The sequence below is a fragment of the Myotis daubentonii genome, chromosome 1 (assembly GCF_963259705.1).
Source record: "Myotis daubentonii chromosome 1, mMyoDau2.1, whole genome shotgun sequence".
NCBI lineage: Eukaryota > Metazoa > Chordata > Mammalia > Chiroptera > Vespertilionidae > Myotis > Myotis daubentonii.
The window spans coordinates 95,537,303-95,552,727 of record NC_081840.1 but is presented as its reverse complement, the minus strand read 5'-3'; the positions used below and the strand labels follow the sequence as shown (position 1 = coordinate 95,552,727).

At 42.9% G+C, this 15,425-nt stretch overlaps 1 protein-coding gene across 1 annotated transcript in view; it reads right to left on the bottom strand.

The window, feature by feature from the left end:
• ITGA8 (integrin subunit alpha 8) overlaps window positions 1–14,421 on the bottom strand; it is a 196,806-nt gene extending 182,385 nt beyond the window's left edge. The window contains exons 1-2 of the mRNA XM_059711352.1: window positions 14,023–14,421; window positions 13,263–13,396 (exon numbers count right to left, since the gene is read on the bottom strand). Coding sequence (XP_059567335.1) covers window positions 13,263–13,396; window positions 14,023–14,228 — 340 coding nt within the window. The 5' untranslated portion in view covers window positions 14,229–14,421. The remainder of the gene's footprint in view (window positions 1–13,262; window positions 13,397–14,022) is intronic.
• Between the last annotated feature and the right edge of the window lie 1,004 nt (window positions 14,422–15,425).

Below are 15,425 nucleotides of genomic sequence, written 5' to 3'. Positions count from 1 at the left end.
GGAAGTTTAACACCCAAGATGGAGCTGTAATCTGGGAGATCTTAAATTCCACCCAAATCAGGCAGGACCATACTATACACTGAGCAGAGGCAAAATATATTCCTTCTGCACATAAATTCAGATTTATAATTCACATGGTTGCTATGCACTGCCTGTGACCCTGTTACTTCACTTCTCAATTTATTCTGCTATTTACATGTTCTCCTTTTCCCAACCTTCTCTGCCTCCTCACTCTCAGCTGATAATCTTGCTTCTTATTTCACTGAGAAAATGCAAGAAATTAAAAAAAATTGTTTTTTTTTGTTCTATCAACAAACGCACCAACCTACCGCTCAGTTGTCTCCTTACTCTGCCTGCTTTTGTTACTATGGAGGAATTTGTTCACCTCTAAGGCCAATCCTTCCATCTGTATAAGAATTCCACCCATCCTTTTTTATTTTCTTAGGGATTTATTCCTACATATACCCCTTCTCTTTCAGTCATCATTGTTTCCCTCTCAATGAATAATTCCTATTTAACTGTAAGCATGCCATAATAGCTTATTGGGTGTTACATTTCTGTGGTCCCATCTACACAGCAAAACTCCTTGGGAAAAAATGGCTATACAGATGTGCTGCCTCCTGTTGGTCTCCCTTTCTCTTGACACACTCCACTGGATTGCTTCCTTCAGTTATCAAGAACTTTCCTTTGCCAAGTCAAATGGTTAAATTTCAGTCTTCATTTCACTCCGCCTCACAAGGCTCTTCATTGGCTTCATGACTTCTTTTACCTAATTGATCACTCCTTTTTTAAAAAAAAATTATCTTTATTGTTGAAAGTATTACAGACGTCCCCTTTCCCCCCACATTGGCCCTTCAACACCACACACACACACACAAACACACACACACACACACACAGCCTACCGCACTATTGTCTGTGTCCATGGGTTATGCATATATGCCTATAAGTTCTTTGGATAAACTCTTCCCCCCCCCCTCATTGCCCCCCTTCCCTCTGAGATTCCTCAGTCTGTTCCATGCTTCCATGTCTCTGGCTCTGTTTTGTTCATCAGTTTATTTTGTTCGTTAGCTTCCACATATAAGTGAAATCATGTGACACTTGTCTTTCTCTGACTGGCTTATTTCACTTAGCATAATACTCTCCACTCCTTCCATGCTATCTCAAAGGGAAAGAGATCCTTTTTACTGCTACATAGTATTCCATGGTGTACATGTACCACAGCGTTTTTACCCACTCATCTACTGATGGGCACTTAGGCTGTTCCCAAATCTTAGCTATTGTAAATTGTGCTTCTATGAACATAAGGGTGCATATATTGTTTTTGATTGGTGTTTCAAGATTCTTAGGATATATTCCTAGAAGTAGGATTACTGGGTCAAATGGCAGTTCCATTTTTAATTTTTAGAGGAAACTCCATACTGTTTTTTATAGTGCCTGCACCAAGTCTGCATTCCCACCAGCAGTATTCTAGGGTTCCCTTTTCTCCACATCCTCACCAGCACTTGTCATTTGTTGATTTATTGATGGTAGCTATTCTGACAGGTATGAGGTGATACCTCATTATCATTTTAATTTGCATCTCTCTGCCTATTAGTGACTTTGAAAATTTTTTCATGTGTCTCTTGGCCAGCTTTGGAGAAGTGTCTATTTAGGTCCTCTGCCCATATTTTAGTTGGGTTGTTTGTCTTCCTTTTGTTAAGTTATATGACTCCTTTTCAATGTCTTTTTTAAAATGTTTTTGATTTTAGAAAGAAAGCACCTATACAATATCGCACAACCATTAATATGTCATTAACAAAATGCACAACTAGTCATACAAAAAGAAAGTGACTATGTACCACTTCCTATCAGGTCAGGTCAAGAGTTTTGACACCAAATAATTCACAAAAACCTTTTCTTATAATTAGGGCTATTTGGATTTTAAATTTGCAGATAAGAGATTATGGACCTGGATCATGGCCTCATAACCTGTTCATGAGCCAAAACAGCTTTGCCTACCTTTGCTATTTGCTGCTAAGTTTTTCTTTAGTTTGTGCGATGATGGAAAATGATATTCAGTTAAATGCTCCAGATCTTTTTCTTTTCCATAGACCATAGTGTAATTATCCCTCAAGAATAAAATTACCAGCCCTAACCGGTTTGCCTCATGGATAGAGCATCGGCCTGCAGACTGAAAGGTCCCAGGTTCGATTCCGGTCAAGGGCATATACCTTGGTTGCAGGCACATCCCCAGTAGGGGGCATGCAGGAGGCAGCTGATCGATGTTTCTCTCTCATTGATGTTTCTAACTCTCTATCCCTCTCTCTTCTTCTCTGTAAAAAAAATCAATAAAATATATTTTTTAAAAAAGAATTCAGACTCTTCTCATTGAAAAAAAAATTACCAGAGTTTACTTTACCATCCTTCCCTTAGCTCTACTGCACATTTTACTTAAATTAATTTTGCTTTCATGTTAAGGAAGTAAAATCTACTTTGAAAATTCTATTTAAGTATATTATATAGCCTTTTGACTTGTATATAGCAACCAGTACCTATGCACTATACAATAGAGATGCGCAGGGTGAAGCAAAACTAGGTTTATAGTTATGAGTACACAAAACAGAGTTTATTCTTGTATTGTTATTTATTAATTATTGTATTATTTTCCATATGAATAACTGTAAACCTACAGTTTGCCCCTGCCTGTATTAGATTTTAGAAGGATTAATAAAAAGGGACCAAGACACAATGTCTCAAAAAAATGGACACAAAAGGTAGGAAGAAGGCCTCATTTTAGCTTGTCCATCTTTGCTAGGGCCTGACTTCCTTTTTGTGAGCTCATTCTAAACACCAAAATTTTGTGAATATACATCACATTCACTTAACTTTCTTTCCAGATTAACTATCTTTATTAAATGTTTGCCATGAATGGGCAAACAGAGTTTATGTGGGCTGTAAGTATCTTTGGTTCATTTGGTATAGTATAATGCAATCTAAGGTGTAGAAATTATGCATAATACTTTCTCCCAAGCTTGATAAACCATCTGCGAACAAAAAAAAGGGGGAGGGGGGAAGCCTAGAAAGTAATTCGTGCAACCCCATGAATGTATAACATTTTAGAACCTTGTATTTCTCTGATATCCTATCCTGATCAGTAGTACATATATATAAAATCTGAGCTAAAAGAGAAGAAAATAAGTTTGACTACATATACCTTAAAAATGAGTATAATCTAAAACTTACATTACCTGTGGTACCAGTTCTGACCCCTCCAACACAGTTACTAATTTTGGTATGATACTCAGGCCACTTCCCTAAGCTGAATGCTTCCACACACATCTATCTTCTACATGTCATTCTATTATATCTGATACTAGAGGCCCAGTACATGAAAATCCATGCACTGGAGGGGGGTCCTCAGCCCGGTCTGCCCCCTCTCACAGTCTGGGAGCCCTCAGGGGCAGGAGGTGACCTGGTGATCAGAGGAAGGCAATGCCCCCATCACACCTCTGCTGCTGCCACTGCTGGCAGCACAAGCCTCGGCCGGCCCTGGTCACCTGAGCCTCAGGCAGCCCTAGGTGGCTGGGCAGCTGCCATCTGAGGCTTGCCTGTACCTCAGGCCGACCCTGGGCAGCTGGGGGGCTAAGTGACAGGGGGACTCTGGAGGTAGGTGCACAGCAAGGCCAGCCCGCCTGGGGGCAAGCCTGGCCTTGTCACACACCTGCCACACCCTGTTGTTGAGGGCCCGAAAAGAACAAAAGGAAGAGGAAAAAAGAATCTAGCCTCTCTGCCTGGCTGCCTGACCTGAGACACTGATCTTCTCTTGTCCTCAGTGCTCCTGGTTCTTAGACCTTTGGACTCAGACTCAATCATAACATTGGCTTTCCTGGGCCTCCTGCTTGCAAATGGCAGATCATGGGACTTAGCCTCTAACGTTGTGTGAGTCAATTTCTTAGAATAACTCTCTTCCTTTATATACAGGGGTGAGGCAAAAATAGGTTTATAGTTGTGAGTACATGAAACACAGTTTTATTCTTGTATTATTATTTATTAATTACTAGAGGCCCAGTGAATTAAATCCCTGCACTGGTAGGGTTCCTAGCAGCTGCCGGCTGCCGGCCAGGTACTCCTTCCCTTCCCCTGGCCGGCCCCACCCCCTGGTCAAATTCCCGATGAACTCCCAGTTGAAAGAACAATTTGCATGCTATGCTTTTATTATATAGGACTGTATTATTTTTCATATGAACAACTGTAAACCTATTTTTGCTCCACCTGTATACATTCTATACGTTATGTTTCCCTAGAGAAACTTGACTAACACAGTAGGGGAGTGAATGCAGTCATTTCCAAATTTATCTGACATGGAAACCTTTTTTTCACGCTCAGTATAAAAGAGATCTTGGGAAATGCTGCTGCAGCCTTCACTCAGCCAGTACCTTCATATCCTCCCACCAGCTTTCACTCTTTCCTGTCCAACCAATATCATTGACAAGTATGTTGACATACTCTTAACTTATGTAAACAGATACATCTTAGCTCTACAGAATATTTACAAACCTTACTTGGGAATGAGTAGAATGGTGCTCCCCAGAAGAAATACTCTAAATAGATGTTTTAACTCATCACTGGCACATATGTAATGTTTTAAAGAAAGAAATACTTGATTATTGTACATAACAGATCACAAACTAAGCACCAAATCATATTGTAAAATTTCATGCTGCTTCATAAGTTTGCCTGGACATTCTGACTCTATTAAATGCCGTCCACATTCTGAATTATCTAGACCTGTAGCCACTCTGACTTCTGCCAATGGCCTCTTATTACAAGTTCTGTGAACTGACTGCATTATAAGAAGTTTGTGAATTGATTTCCCCTGGGACTGCTTAGCATACTCAGGTACACTGAAAAGCAATTTTACTCATAAACATCCCTCTTATTCTAAAAGGCTCTAGAAACTGCCGTGAAACAAATCTATATTTCTATTGTTTTTGTTGTGGTTGTTGGTAATCCTCACCCGAGGATATTTTTTCCACTGATTATTAGAGAGAGAGGAAAGAAGGTGGGGGGAGAAGGAGAGAGAGAGAGAAGAGAGAGAGAGAGAGAGAGAGAGAGAGAGAGAGAGAGAGAGAGAGAGATTGATTGGTTGCCTCCCCAGAAGGTGGGGCTGGGGATTGAACCTACAACCCAGGTATGCATCCTTGATTGGGAATTGAACCCATGACCCCTTTTTGCACAGGCTTCACTCTACCACTGAGCAACACTGGCCAGTGTTCTACTGGTTTATTCTATAATGAATACAGGTGATACATTGCATGTTCTTATTTTTAAGTATATAATTGTTACTAAAAAAAAGTCATCAGTTTTTTGTAGTTTGAAACATAAGTACCTCTATGTAGATATTTCTAAACCATCTATACCCAAGACAAAATGACAGAGCAACTGTCATCAGCCAATACAAAACCTTAATTATAAACTTGTATTGTTAATCTTCATAACATCACCAAACATGATAATTTCATGCAGAAATTTTTGCAAGATTATTTTTGTCATTATTTTCCCTAGTCATAACAGTTTGGAAAATAAGAAAGAAATGTATTTGAAAAAGAAAAAAAAATCCATTATCTCCCAGACAGCTTCTCATTGCATATTCCTTCTCATACTCTTCTAAAATTGTAGATACAATTTTGAATTTTATGTTTTCACTTAGCATTAAAACAAAGCATTTACCCATATTATACTGATTCATGGTAGAAAATTTTTATAGTTAGGTAATACTTAATTGTGTGATTATGTCATAATTTACTTGACTATTTATACTGGGGGTATTTGAAAATATTACTTTTTAGTATTATTCCCCCTTTCTTCTAAAAAGGATTTGCAGCCCTGGCCAGTGTTTCTCAGTGGTTAGAGTGTCATCCGTGTACCAAAGGGTCTCGGGTTTGACTTCTGGGTTGCAAGTTTGATCCCTGGCCCCTGTTAGGGCATGTTTGAGAGGCAACCAATCAATGTGTCTCTCTCACATCGATGTTTCTCTCTCTCTTTCTCTTTTTCTCTTTCTCCCTCACTCCCTCCTTTCTACTCTATCTAAAAATCAATGGAAAAAATACCCTCTGGTGAGGATTAACCAAAAAAATAAAAAGGGATTTGCAGCAACTTTATTCATTTCTGAGACATGTCCTGTTCAGAATTGTAGAAAGAGAAAAGCCTGATGTTCCAGAAAATCATTTCTGGAGGATAAGCTGTTCTGGGTGGTGGCCAGCCAGTGTGGCTCAGTGAACTGAGCGTCGTCCCATGCACCAGGAGATCACTAGTTCAATTCCAGATCGGAGCACAGGCCCACGTTGCCAGCTTGATCCCCAGTAGGGGGTGTGCAGGAGGCAGGCGATTGATGTTTCTCTCTCTCCCTCTCCCTTTCTCTCTTTCTAAAATCAGTAAATATATATATATATATATATATATATATATATATATATATATATATATATATATATATATATATTTTTTTTTTATTTTTTTTTTTTTTAAAGAGAGATGTTCTGGGTGGTGAAGAAAGAGGTACCAGAACATGGACCCAGAATGAGTGGGAACACGTGTATACGAAATACACGTGTGAAAAATAAACTGTGCTATGAATGTTGTACTATAAAGATAAGGTGTGTAAGCAGTGTGGAAAGAGGGAGGTGGCTTAGTTGGAGACATCTGGGCAAATCATAGGGGAGGATAACTGAAACCTGAAAGGGAGCCACAATCTGGCTGAGGGAGTCACTGCTACACCTGGGGTGTGATGCCCTGTGTAATGTGAGCTGCATAAGCCTATTCCCATCATAATGGTGTGTGCCCTGCTCTCTAATCTCTGTGTCCTGGAAATCAGGACAGACTGACATAGAGGCTTTTCAGTGTCACATACAAATCTGTGTTCACATGTTACATATCAGACCAGGAGAATAAAATTGACCTGATGTTAATAAGAAAATTATTGCAGTGCAAGTATACTAATTTTGATAACTACAATAATGTGTTTGAAGCTAGATCTTCTTAGTTTAATGACTATGAACAAGGTGTCCCAGGCCTGAGTTTCAGTAAGGATGTGAGAATTACATAAGTGTGGCTGTTCATTGCAAAGATTCATGTTTACTCAACATGTTTTCATTCATAATTTTCTTACCAAACACATTCTGAATATAACATCCTTTATTTAAAGGTCCTAATGATGATCTAATTATTCACCCTCACTTAGAGGCAGTAGCCTGAGCATTCAGAGGGCTTATGTCCTTAAACTTCCAGTTATTATCACTCAGACCTTCCTTTAGTGTAAGAGCTTGCTGTCCACATGTTCATAGCAGTGGCCACAGAACCACATTTGATCATCAGATCTAATATATAGCTCTCTGGCATTCTCTAAAATGTCTGTTTTTTTCTCATTTTCCATTTACATGCAGTAAAATTCCCTGTTGGTGATGTATAGTTCAATGGGTTTTGGCAAGTACATTCAATGGAACCCACCACAATCAAGACACAGTAAGTTCCATCACCTCCCAAAACTCCCTTCTTCTGCCTCCTCGCAAACAGGTCCTCTTTCCTACTCCCAATGCCTGGCAACCACTCCTCTAAAGACTTGTTTTTGTAATCGATGTCTTCATTTTACTAAAACAATCAAAAGGGAACGTAATCGCTGTGAGCAGTGCTTATTGGTCTGGAAGAGTTTCTCAATTTGGCGACCTTGGGGCAACACCTAAGTATCAGATCCATGCACTGGCCTTTCGGCCGAGCTGAGGTTGGGCTCTATTCCTTCCAAACTGAATAACGCCCGTGCAGAGTAACACCAGCGCAGTAAGGAGAATGCTTTAAATTGGGTGTGAACTGTTTATTTGTGAACTATAATTTGCTTATCTATCTTAAATCTCCATATAGCATAACCCAAAATTAAAATGATTTTAAATGTATATTAGGATTTCATTATAGAGGTACACCTTTCTCGAGGCACTAAATATGGTTTTGTAAATTTGTATTTAAACTGAATTTGGAAAATTATATTTTTAAGAGAGTGCTTTTAATAAGACCAATAATTATTCCTTCAACTCCCCTCCTCAAACATCCACGTTTGCATATCTGGATGGTGTCCATCAGGGCACACCTGAGCTTTTAGAGATGCTGGCAAACTCTCTTCAACACAATCAAATACAGGATTTTTTTTTATGTAGAACAGGTAAAGTTTGAGTGCACACATCTCAACCGGCCAGCTTAAATGTCAAAGTGCGTTTTTCTGCTTTCAGAATAATTTCAAGACAGTTTCCTACATTTCTCCCAGAAAGCAGCACTGACCATTTCTGCCAAAAGCCTGGAAGCCTGTTCCATCACAGACTTCCAACTTCTTGAAAGAATTTTGCAAATTAAGCAACAGGCGCCTAACGCTCATACAACTCAACCAGCCGTAGAGCAGATCTGTTTCCCATTTCTAGTTGGAGTTTCAAGGACTTCCTTTTTCTAATTGCTTCCTCGGTTGCTATGTGATGTTGGGACCACTGCCTCCTCCCTTTTTAGATCAGGACTTGACTTCGTTCTGTCACATGGGATTCTGAGCCAACTGGGAGGAGTTTGGGGATGTGGGCTGCATCTGTCAGGCCAGCTTATCAGGGGTGGTCGCCATCATGAATTGCTTCTAGAATAGTGAACCATCCTGCTGAACCACCTCTGATGACTCAGTGGGATCAGTCCTTACAGAGTAAGCTTCCCGCCCTAATACATGGGTTTATTCATTCTTAAAAGGAGCAGGTTACCGTTAGGTCTCGGTTTCTCTCTTTCTCTCTCTCTCTCTCTCTCTCTCTCTCTCTCTCTCTCTCTCTCTCTCTCTCTCTTTCTCTCTCTCCCTCATTCTCAGTTGAATTTTCCAGAGCCCAGATTTCTGTTCTCACTGAGCTCTGTCACATTTGTGTTACTTCCTCTGCCATTTACTTGGGTTGCTCTGACCCACATTTTTCTTTTCTTTGTTCCTGAACAAAAGCTGATTTCTTTCTGAGGAAGTTGGAAAAGCAAGACTTATGTGCCCAATATGTTTCCCAACCCTCACATGAGAAAAAGGGCACACCCAAGCCTATCAAAAAACACTCCTATACCAGTCACAGCGCCAGATGCTCTGAGCTGTGTCTTATTGTGGGCTCACTCGCACAAAATAAAACAGATTCTCCTAAAACAAAGGCTTCCGGTCTCCAAGCCCAATCACAATTCTAACAAAAATCTTACCATTCCAGAGCTTTGAATATTTTAACAAAATTTTAAGGTGGTGTGATTTTTTTTTAATGGGGGGGGGGGGTGTTTGTTTTACACAGGGCACTACATTAAGGCCGGCCAATCCTAGCAGTCTTTCTCAAATGGCTTCCAAATCTCAGTGGCACCTCCACCGCTTCCTGTTCACTCCTTACGTGGGTCCCTAAGTGTGGGTGGTTCCCAGCTGTACTGCCTCTCCATTATTAGTGCTATGATGATTATCATCATTAATGAGCACATGCCTTATCTTTCTCTTCAAAATGTTTCATCTGAAACAACCAGGTATTTGGGTGCTATGCTTTTGTTACTATTGTTGCAATTTGCCCTTTCCTCCTTCTAAAGATAGGTGTCTGTCATTCTGCTTCATCCATGCCCCATTCATTTATTTATTTTTTAAATATATTTTCTTTGATTTCAGAGAGGAAGGGAGAGGGAGAGAGAGATAAAAACATCAATGATGAGAGAGAATCACTGATCAGTTGCCTCCTGCATACCCCCGACTGAGGATCGAGCCCATAACCCAGGCATGTGCCCCTGACCAGAATTGAGCCCAGGACCCTTCAGTCCACAGGCCGATGCTCTATCCACTGAGCCAAACCAGCTAGGGCCATTCCCCTTTTAGCCGGAGGGCAGTAATCTCGCAGTGTTTATTTAATCCACACATGGGTTTGGAAAATGTAGGAAAATGAAGAAATGAACCTCGGAGTAGACTTAGAAATGAGAGGCATGAATTTGGCAGATGTGGTGATTTAAGTTAGGACAGGACACGGTTTAGAGAGCTCCTGAGGCAAAAGTGAAAGAAATCAATTTGGTGATGGGGGAATTTTATTCTAGTGAAGTAAGAGGGAAAGAGAGGGAGATGAGAGAAGTGCTCTTTGGGAACCACTTGATTTTGTACAGAGCAGGAAAATTGTCTACTCCTTGCACTTTGCACCTCCCCCACTGCCATATGCTTCCCTAAAGTTTCCTTTTACCATACTTGAAAGGACCACAGACTTTAATAGTATTCATGCATTTGAAGTGCTAGGCTATTCCCAGCTTCCTCTGTTGCTGCATTTATGATGAGAAGTAATAAAAAAAAATCCAAGTTGTAAGATAACGTTAAAAAATGATTTTTAATGACAAAAATTTTAAATAAAAGGTAGTTTTTTAAAAAGGCATCTGACCTTAAATAAACTGAGGTTCAAGATCACAACCAGATTCAGGGGCTAAATATAGGCCAGCCTCCTTTAGTGTCTAGGCTGAGAGAATTTAGTAGGTTACCACAGCAAACACTAAATTGTTGACACTCAAGGGGCCTGAACAAGTTGAAACAATGTCACTAAAAGGTCAAGTTAGTATAGAATGTCTTGAATTCAGATGTAATAGTAAAAGCAGACAGTCTAAAGACAGGGAAAGTAATGACTATCTTCACAGAGGAATATTTGCAATATTATGTGTGTGTGTGTATATATATTCATATGTGTATTTGTGTATGTATATATATTGTATATGTGTATATATATATATATGTAATATATATGTATATATGCCTGAAACATTACACTATTACATGAACGTAAGTTTGTGGGTGTCCAGCACTCAAAACTTTGTCAAGCAGAGAACCTTCCTTTCTCGTTGTGGGGAAACTATGTTGCTGCCGAAGGGCAAAGAGAAGACGGGGGCGGATGAGGGGGACACTGACGGGGCTGCTGGCAGGAGCTGCAGCAAACCAGAGGCATATGCAACCCATTATTCCCACCAAGACAAAGGCTGCTTCTGCACTCTCTGGTTCCCACAACCCTCCACCGAAGTTCATTCCCTTTCAGATCCTCTCTATGGGATTTAAATTTATATTTGTGCGGCTAAGGTTGGGGTGAGGGGATGGGGAGCGGAAGGGAAGGTGAGCAGTGCCTCAGGTCCAGCTCCATGAGGAAGGAAGGCAGGGTGCACAGGCAGGTTTTGGAGCACAGACCTCTTTCCCAACCCGGCTACTCCTTACCCTTGTGTGGTCTTAGGCATCTATATATTTTAACACTTTTTATGACAGTTTCCTCATGCATACAATGGATTTCACATGGTTGTTTTATTTTATGCATTAGAAATAATGTATATAAGTGACTGTTACCTAGCAGGTGATCAATAAAAAACACAGTGCTTCTGATAACGTTGACTACAAGACCCAGAGTCAGCAATGTCTTTGTTTTGCCTTTTTACCTTTGGTTCCAAGATCATACACTACACACAGAAGATGCTAAAACTGGAAATAGCTCTACTGGCTCCTGCTGTCCCTTCCTCTTTTTCACAGCTTCACAGCAAATGACAGCCACTGGCACTTCCATCCTCTTGGGGGATGCATGGATAAAGTGGTAGAAAAGATGGGCAGAGTGCTGGCAGCCACTCAGCAAACACCTGAGCCTCTGACTCCTTTCCCCCCACCTGTTCTGTTCTCAGGCCATTCCCAGCAGCAACCTAGGTTCCTGGGCCCACAGTACCCCCTGATGGCTAACATGGGGAACTTTCTTTTCTCAGTGATTCTTATCTTTTCTTAATGAGACTCCCCCAGGCTTTGTTCATTCCACCATGGACCATTCACTTCTCAGAAACGTTCTGTGGCCTCTGCCTGGCTATTTTTCTTTTTTGCTCAATTATTTCAGAAACATCTACCTCCCTTCCTGTTTTTTTCCCTTTTCTTCTATTTATGAATCCTCAAATTACTGTGGTTATGGTTGCTAAGAATAATAATAGGATGAGTGCATATGGCTAACAAGAAAAACCTTCTACATTTAGAAGTAAAATCAGACATCTCGAAAGTCTTTTGAGAAATTGAGAAGGTTTTTTCAGAACCTGGGCAAAAGATGCTATGTACCTCCTGCTCTTTCTCTAACTAACACTGAACTTTTCTTGACATTTTATTGTTTTCCTATTTATTTATTATTTTCCTATTTATTTAATGGCCACAATTGTACTAGTTTGACCCCTACTGTTTCATTATAAATGTAAAATATTTTCCTAATTTGGTCATAACTCAAGGTAATTCTTGTACAGTATTTCTTTCCTTTCAAATGATTTCCATATTCATAGAATTACAACTATTTTCTCCTTTAAAATAAACAATACAAATTAATGAAGGTAGCAGGTAAATACCACCCATTCAATTTTACCAAAATTCTGTGAAAATGGATTTTCTACCTAATATAACAATAATGATGTTATAAAATAGTTGTGTGATGCAAACGTTATTTTAAATGTTCATTGAAAAACATTGAGCTGACATATTCACATTTTTCTGAAAAGATATTTGCTTTCTTATATACCTTTTGAATTCATAAAGTTTTGGAGGTACAAATTAGAACATGCAGTGTTAATGTTCTTGAAAGTATTACATTTAAATTGTTTTCTCAGGAACCAAAGAGAAAACACCAGAGGAAACATAACCAGCCTGAATTGTTTAAAATGTATTTTCCCTTTAATTAAATAAGAAACATCTGTCTAGGGATTTTGGAAATGAATGTAATCCATCCACACTCTGCCTGTACTAGTTTGCCTCCAATGTCCAATATTTTGAAAGAAAATTCTTTCTTTCTGTAAAGAATTAAACAGCAACATGGAGCAATGTCTGGGTCTTGCCTCAGGAGTTTGGGTACTGGAACTGCTAAGGATTGTCTTTTCCCAGATCTGTCTTTGGGAAGCAACCAAATTCTCTCCATAATCAAGGTTAGGGTGTATCAGCTGTACTTCTCCAAAGCATCCGCTCACCCTGAAAATGCTCACCTCAGGATGGTGGGAAAACAGAGGTCACTAGGCTGCATGCAAACACTCCAGGTCAGAATATTGTTCCCTCTCTGGGAGTCACTGGCATTTTGCTCCCGCTCAGGCTTTAAAAGGCTGGTTTCTCTAGGAACCTGCACAGCCCACAACACAGACCCATCAGGCAGCCCAAATGAGTACGAAGAAACCGGGGAGCTGATGCTAGGATGGCTCTGGTTCTTTGAAACCAGGGCCCACCGTTGAGAATGACAAATATCACTTACTGGTGGTGTCGAACGGTATCTGCTTGCACTGCGCAGACCCCTCGGCGGGCCAAGGACAGTAATAGACGGCTCCCCCCTCCACGATGTCTGGCTGGCTGGTGTTGGCTTTGGGCGCTCCCACCAAGACACTGGCTCTGCGAAAGGGATGCAGAAAACTACTCCGTGGGCATCGGAACGACGCGCGGGAGCTGCGGCGCGGGCCGCACGCCCACTGAGGCTAGGGTGGGGGTCGCGGCAGCAACGCATTTCTGAGGGAGCCGATGGTCAAACATTCGTTCCCCTTGGAAACCTGCGGGCATCTGAACCTGGTCTGGAAGAGGGTGCCGACAGCCCTAATTCTTCTCTAGGTGGAGCTGTGTATACAGCGAGGTGAGGGAAGGGGGTGGTTAGAAAAGCCAAGGACGGAGCCAGCTGCTGTGGCGGGCGGACGGCACTGGCGCTCAGACCCTGCGCTGGCAGAGGCTGCGTGTAAACAGACCGTGTTGTGGCCGCTGCGTTAACGGCCTGTCCGTCCCGCTCCCCGCTCTGTGCCAGGCTGGTCTTTGTACCTGAAAGTCCCCAGGACTGGCGCGTTCCCTGCAAGCGGCAGGTCTCTAGCTCAGCGTGCACAGCGCAGAGCAGAGGCCGGGGGCGGGGGCGGGACGGGACCGCACGCGGACAACGGGAGGGACTCTTCCCTCACTCAGGCTGCGGGGCAGACGCGGTCCCCGGGCGGAGGGCCACGCACACGCGCGAGAACTCCCGGCACCAGGCGACTTACGTGCGAGCCGCCGGGATGTGGAAGTCCACCGCGTAGCCGAAGTAGCTGCCCTCCGGGCCGCTGTACACCGTCAGCTTGTCCTCGTCCAAGTTGAACGCCTGGGAGCTGGGGGACCACAGCATCCCCAGGGCAGCGCAGACGCAGCAGAGGGGAGCGAGCGGCTGCGCCCGGCTGCCCCGGGGACCGCGGCGGGCCCCGGCAGACATCGCCGTCGGCCCGGCGGCTGCTCACCGGGGAGCGGGACCCCAGGTGGGGAACTGCGGGGATGGCGGCTGGCGGCCCCCAGATGCCCGCGTCCCGGGTCGGTGCGCGCGGCGTGAGCGTCCGCGGTGACAGCCCAGGCGCTCCGCGGCGCGTCCCCAGCGATCTGCTCCCCGGCGGCTCCCAGCCCGCTGGCGGCCGGCTCGGGGGCTGGCCCAGAGCATCCTGCCCTCCGCGGGCAGCGGGCGGGGCGGGCGCGCTCGCGGCGCCTCCTAGCGGCGGGTCCGCGGGCTGCGCGCGGGAGCCCGCGACTCGGGGCCTTCCCAGCCCCTGCTGGCAGCCGGCGCCAGGCGCCTGTTTCGGCTCCTGGTTTTCTATTACAGTTGCATCTCAAGGACGACCTGAATCTTGTACGTGTCAGTGTAAGCCATTGCTTTTGGAAGGAATGCTCCCCGAGAGGGCAGACTCTATGAGTTTTCTCCAGTTTGTCCCAAAGGGAAGACGGTGGAAACGTACCCCACCACGAGGCAAGAGAAAGCGCCCTCTTTGCATCACCTCTGCAGTCTGAAGACCCTCAGGGTGGATACATTTTTTTCTGCCTGTGACTGAGAAAATCTAAATCCAACAATCTTCTCCTCCCTCAGCGCCACCCCAGCTCACTGCAGAGGAAACTACGGAACAAAGAAAATCTCGAGATTTTATTTAGAACTTTCTAAGGCAAGCCGGGCATGTTAAACGTCCTGGTACTAAGTCTTCGTGACCCTGTGTGACTGTGATGAAGACTGGCAAAGTTAAGAATGCTGGAATTTACAGTTTCCCCTCAGCAAGAGTAGGAGGTAGAGGATGAAAGTGAAAGAGAGCCCAAGGGGAGCCTGAAGAATAATAAACAGTAACGAGTGGGCAAAAAGAGCAGGATGGGAGGTAAATGGTGAGCTCCTTGCTGGACTTGTTGAATCTGAGTTACTAGTGTGGGAGCCCCAGAGACTCTGGAAGCATAAAAGGCGATTGAGAGCAGTGGTCAGTCTGGCGGAACAGATTTCTACCCACAGAAACGCTCTGGGCCCACTGAAAAGCTGACTCTTCTCTCTCACATCAAAACCTCTTGGTAGACAGATTTGAATTTTATTTCTTTGTTTATGCGTATCTCGTCCCTATAAACATAGTAAAATCTAATAAGCTATACTATTACCTGGCATATCACC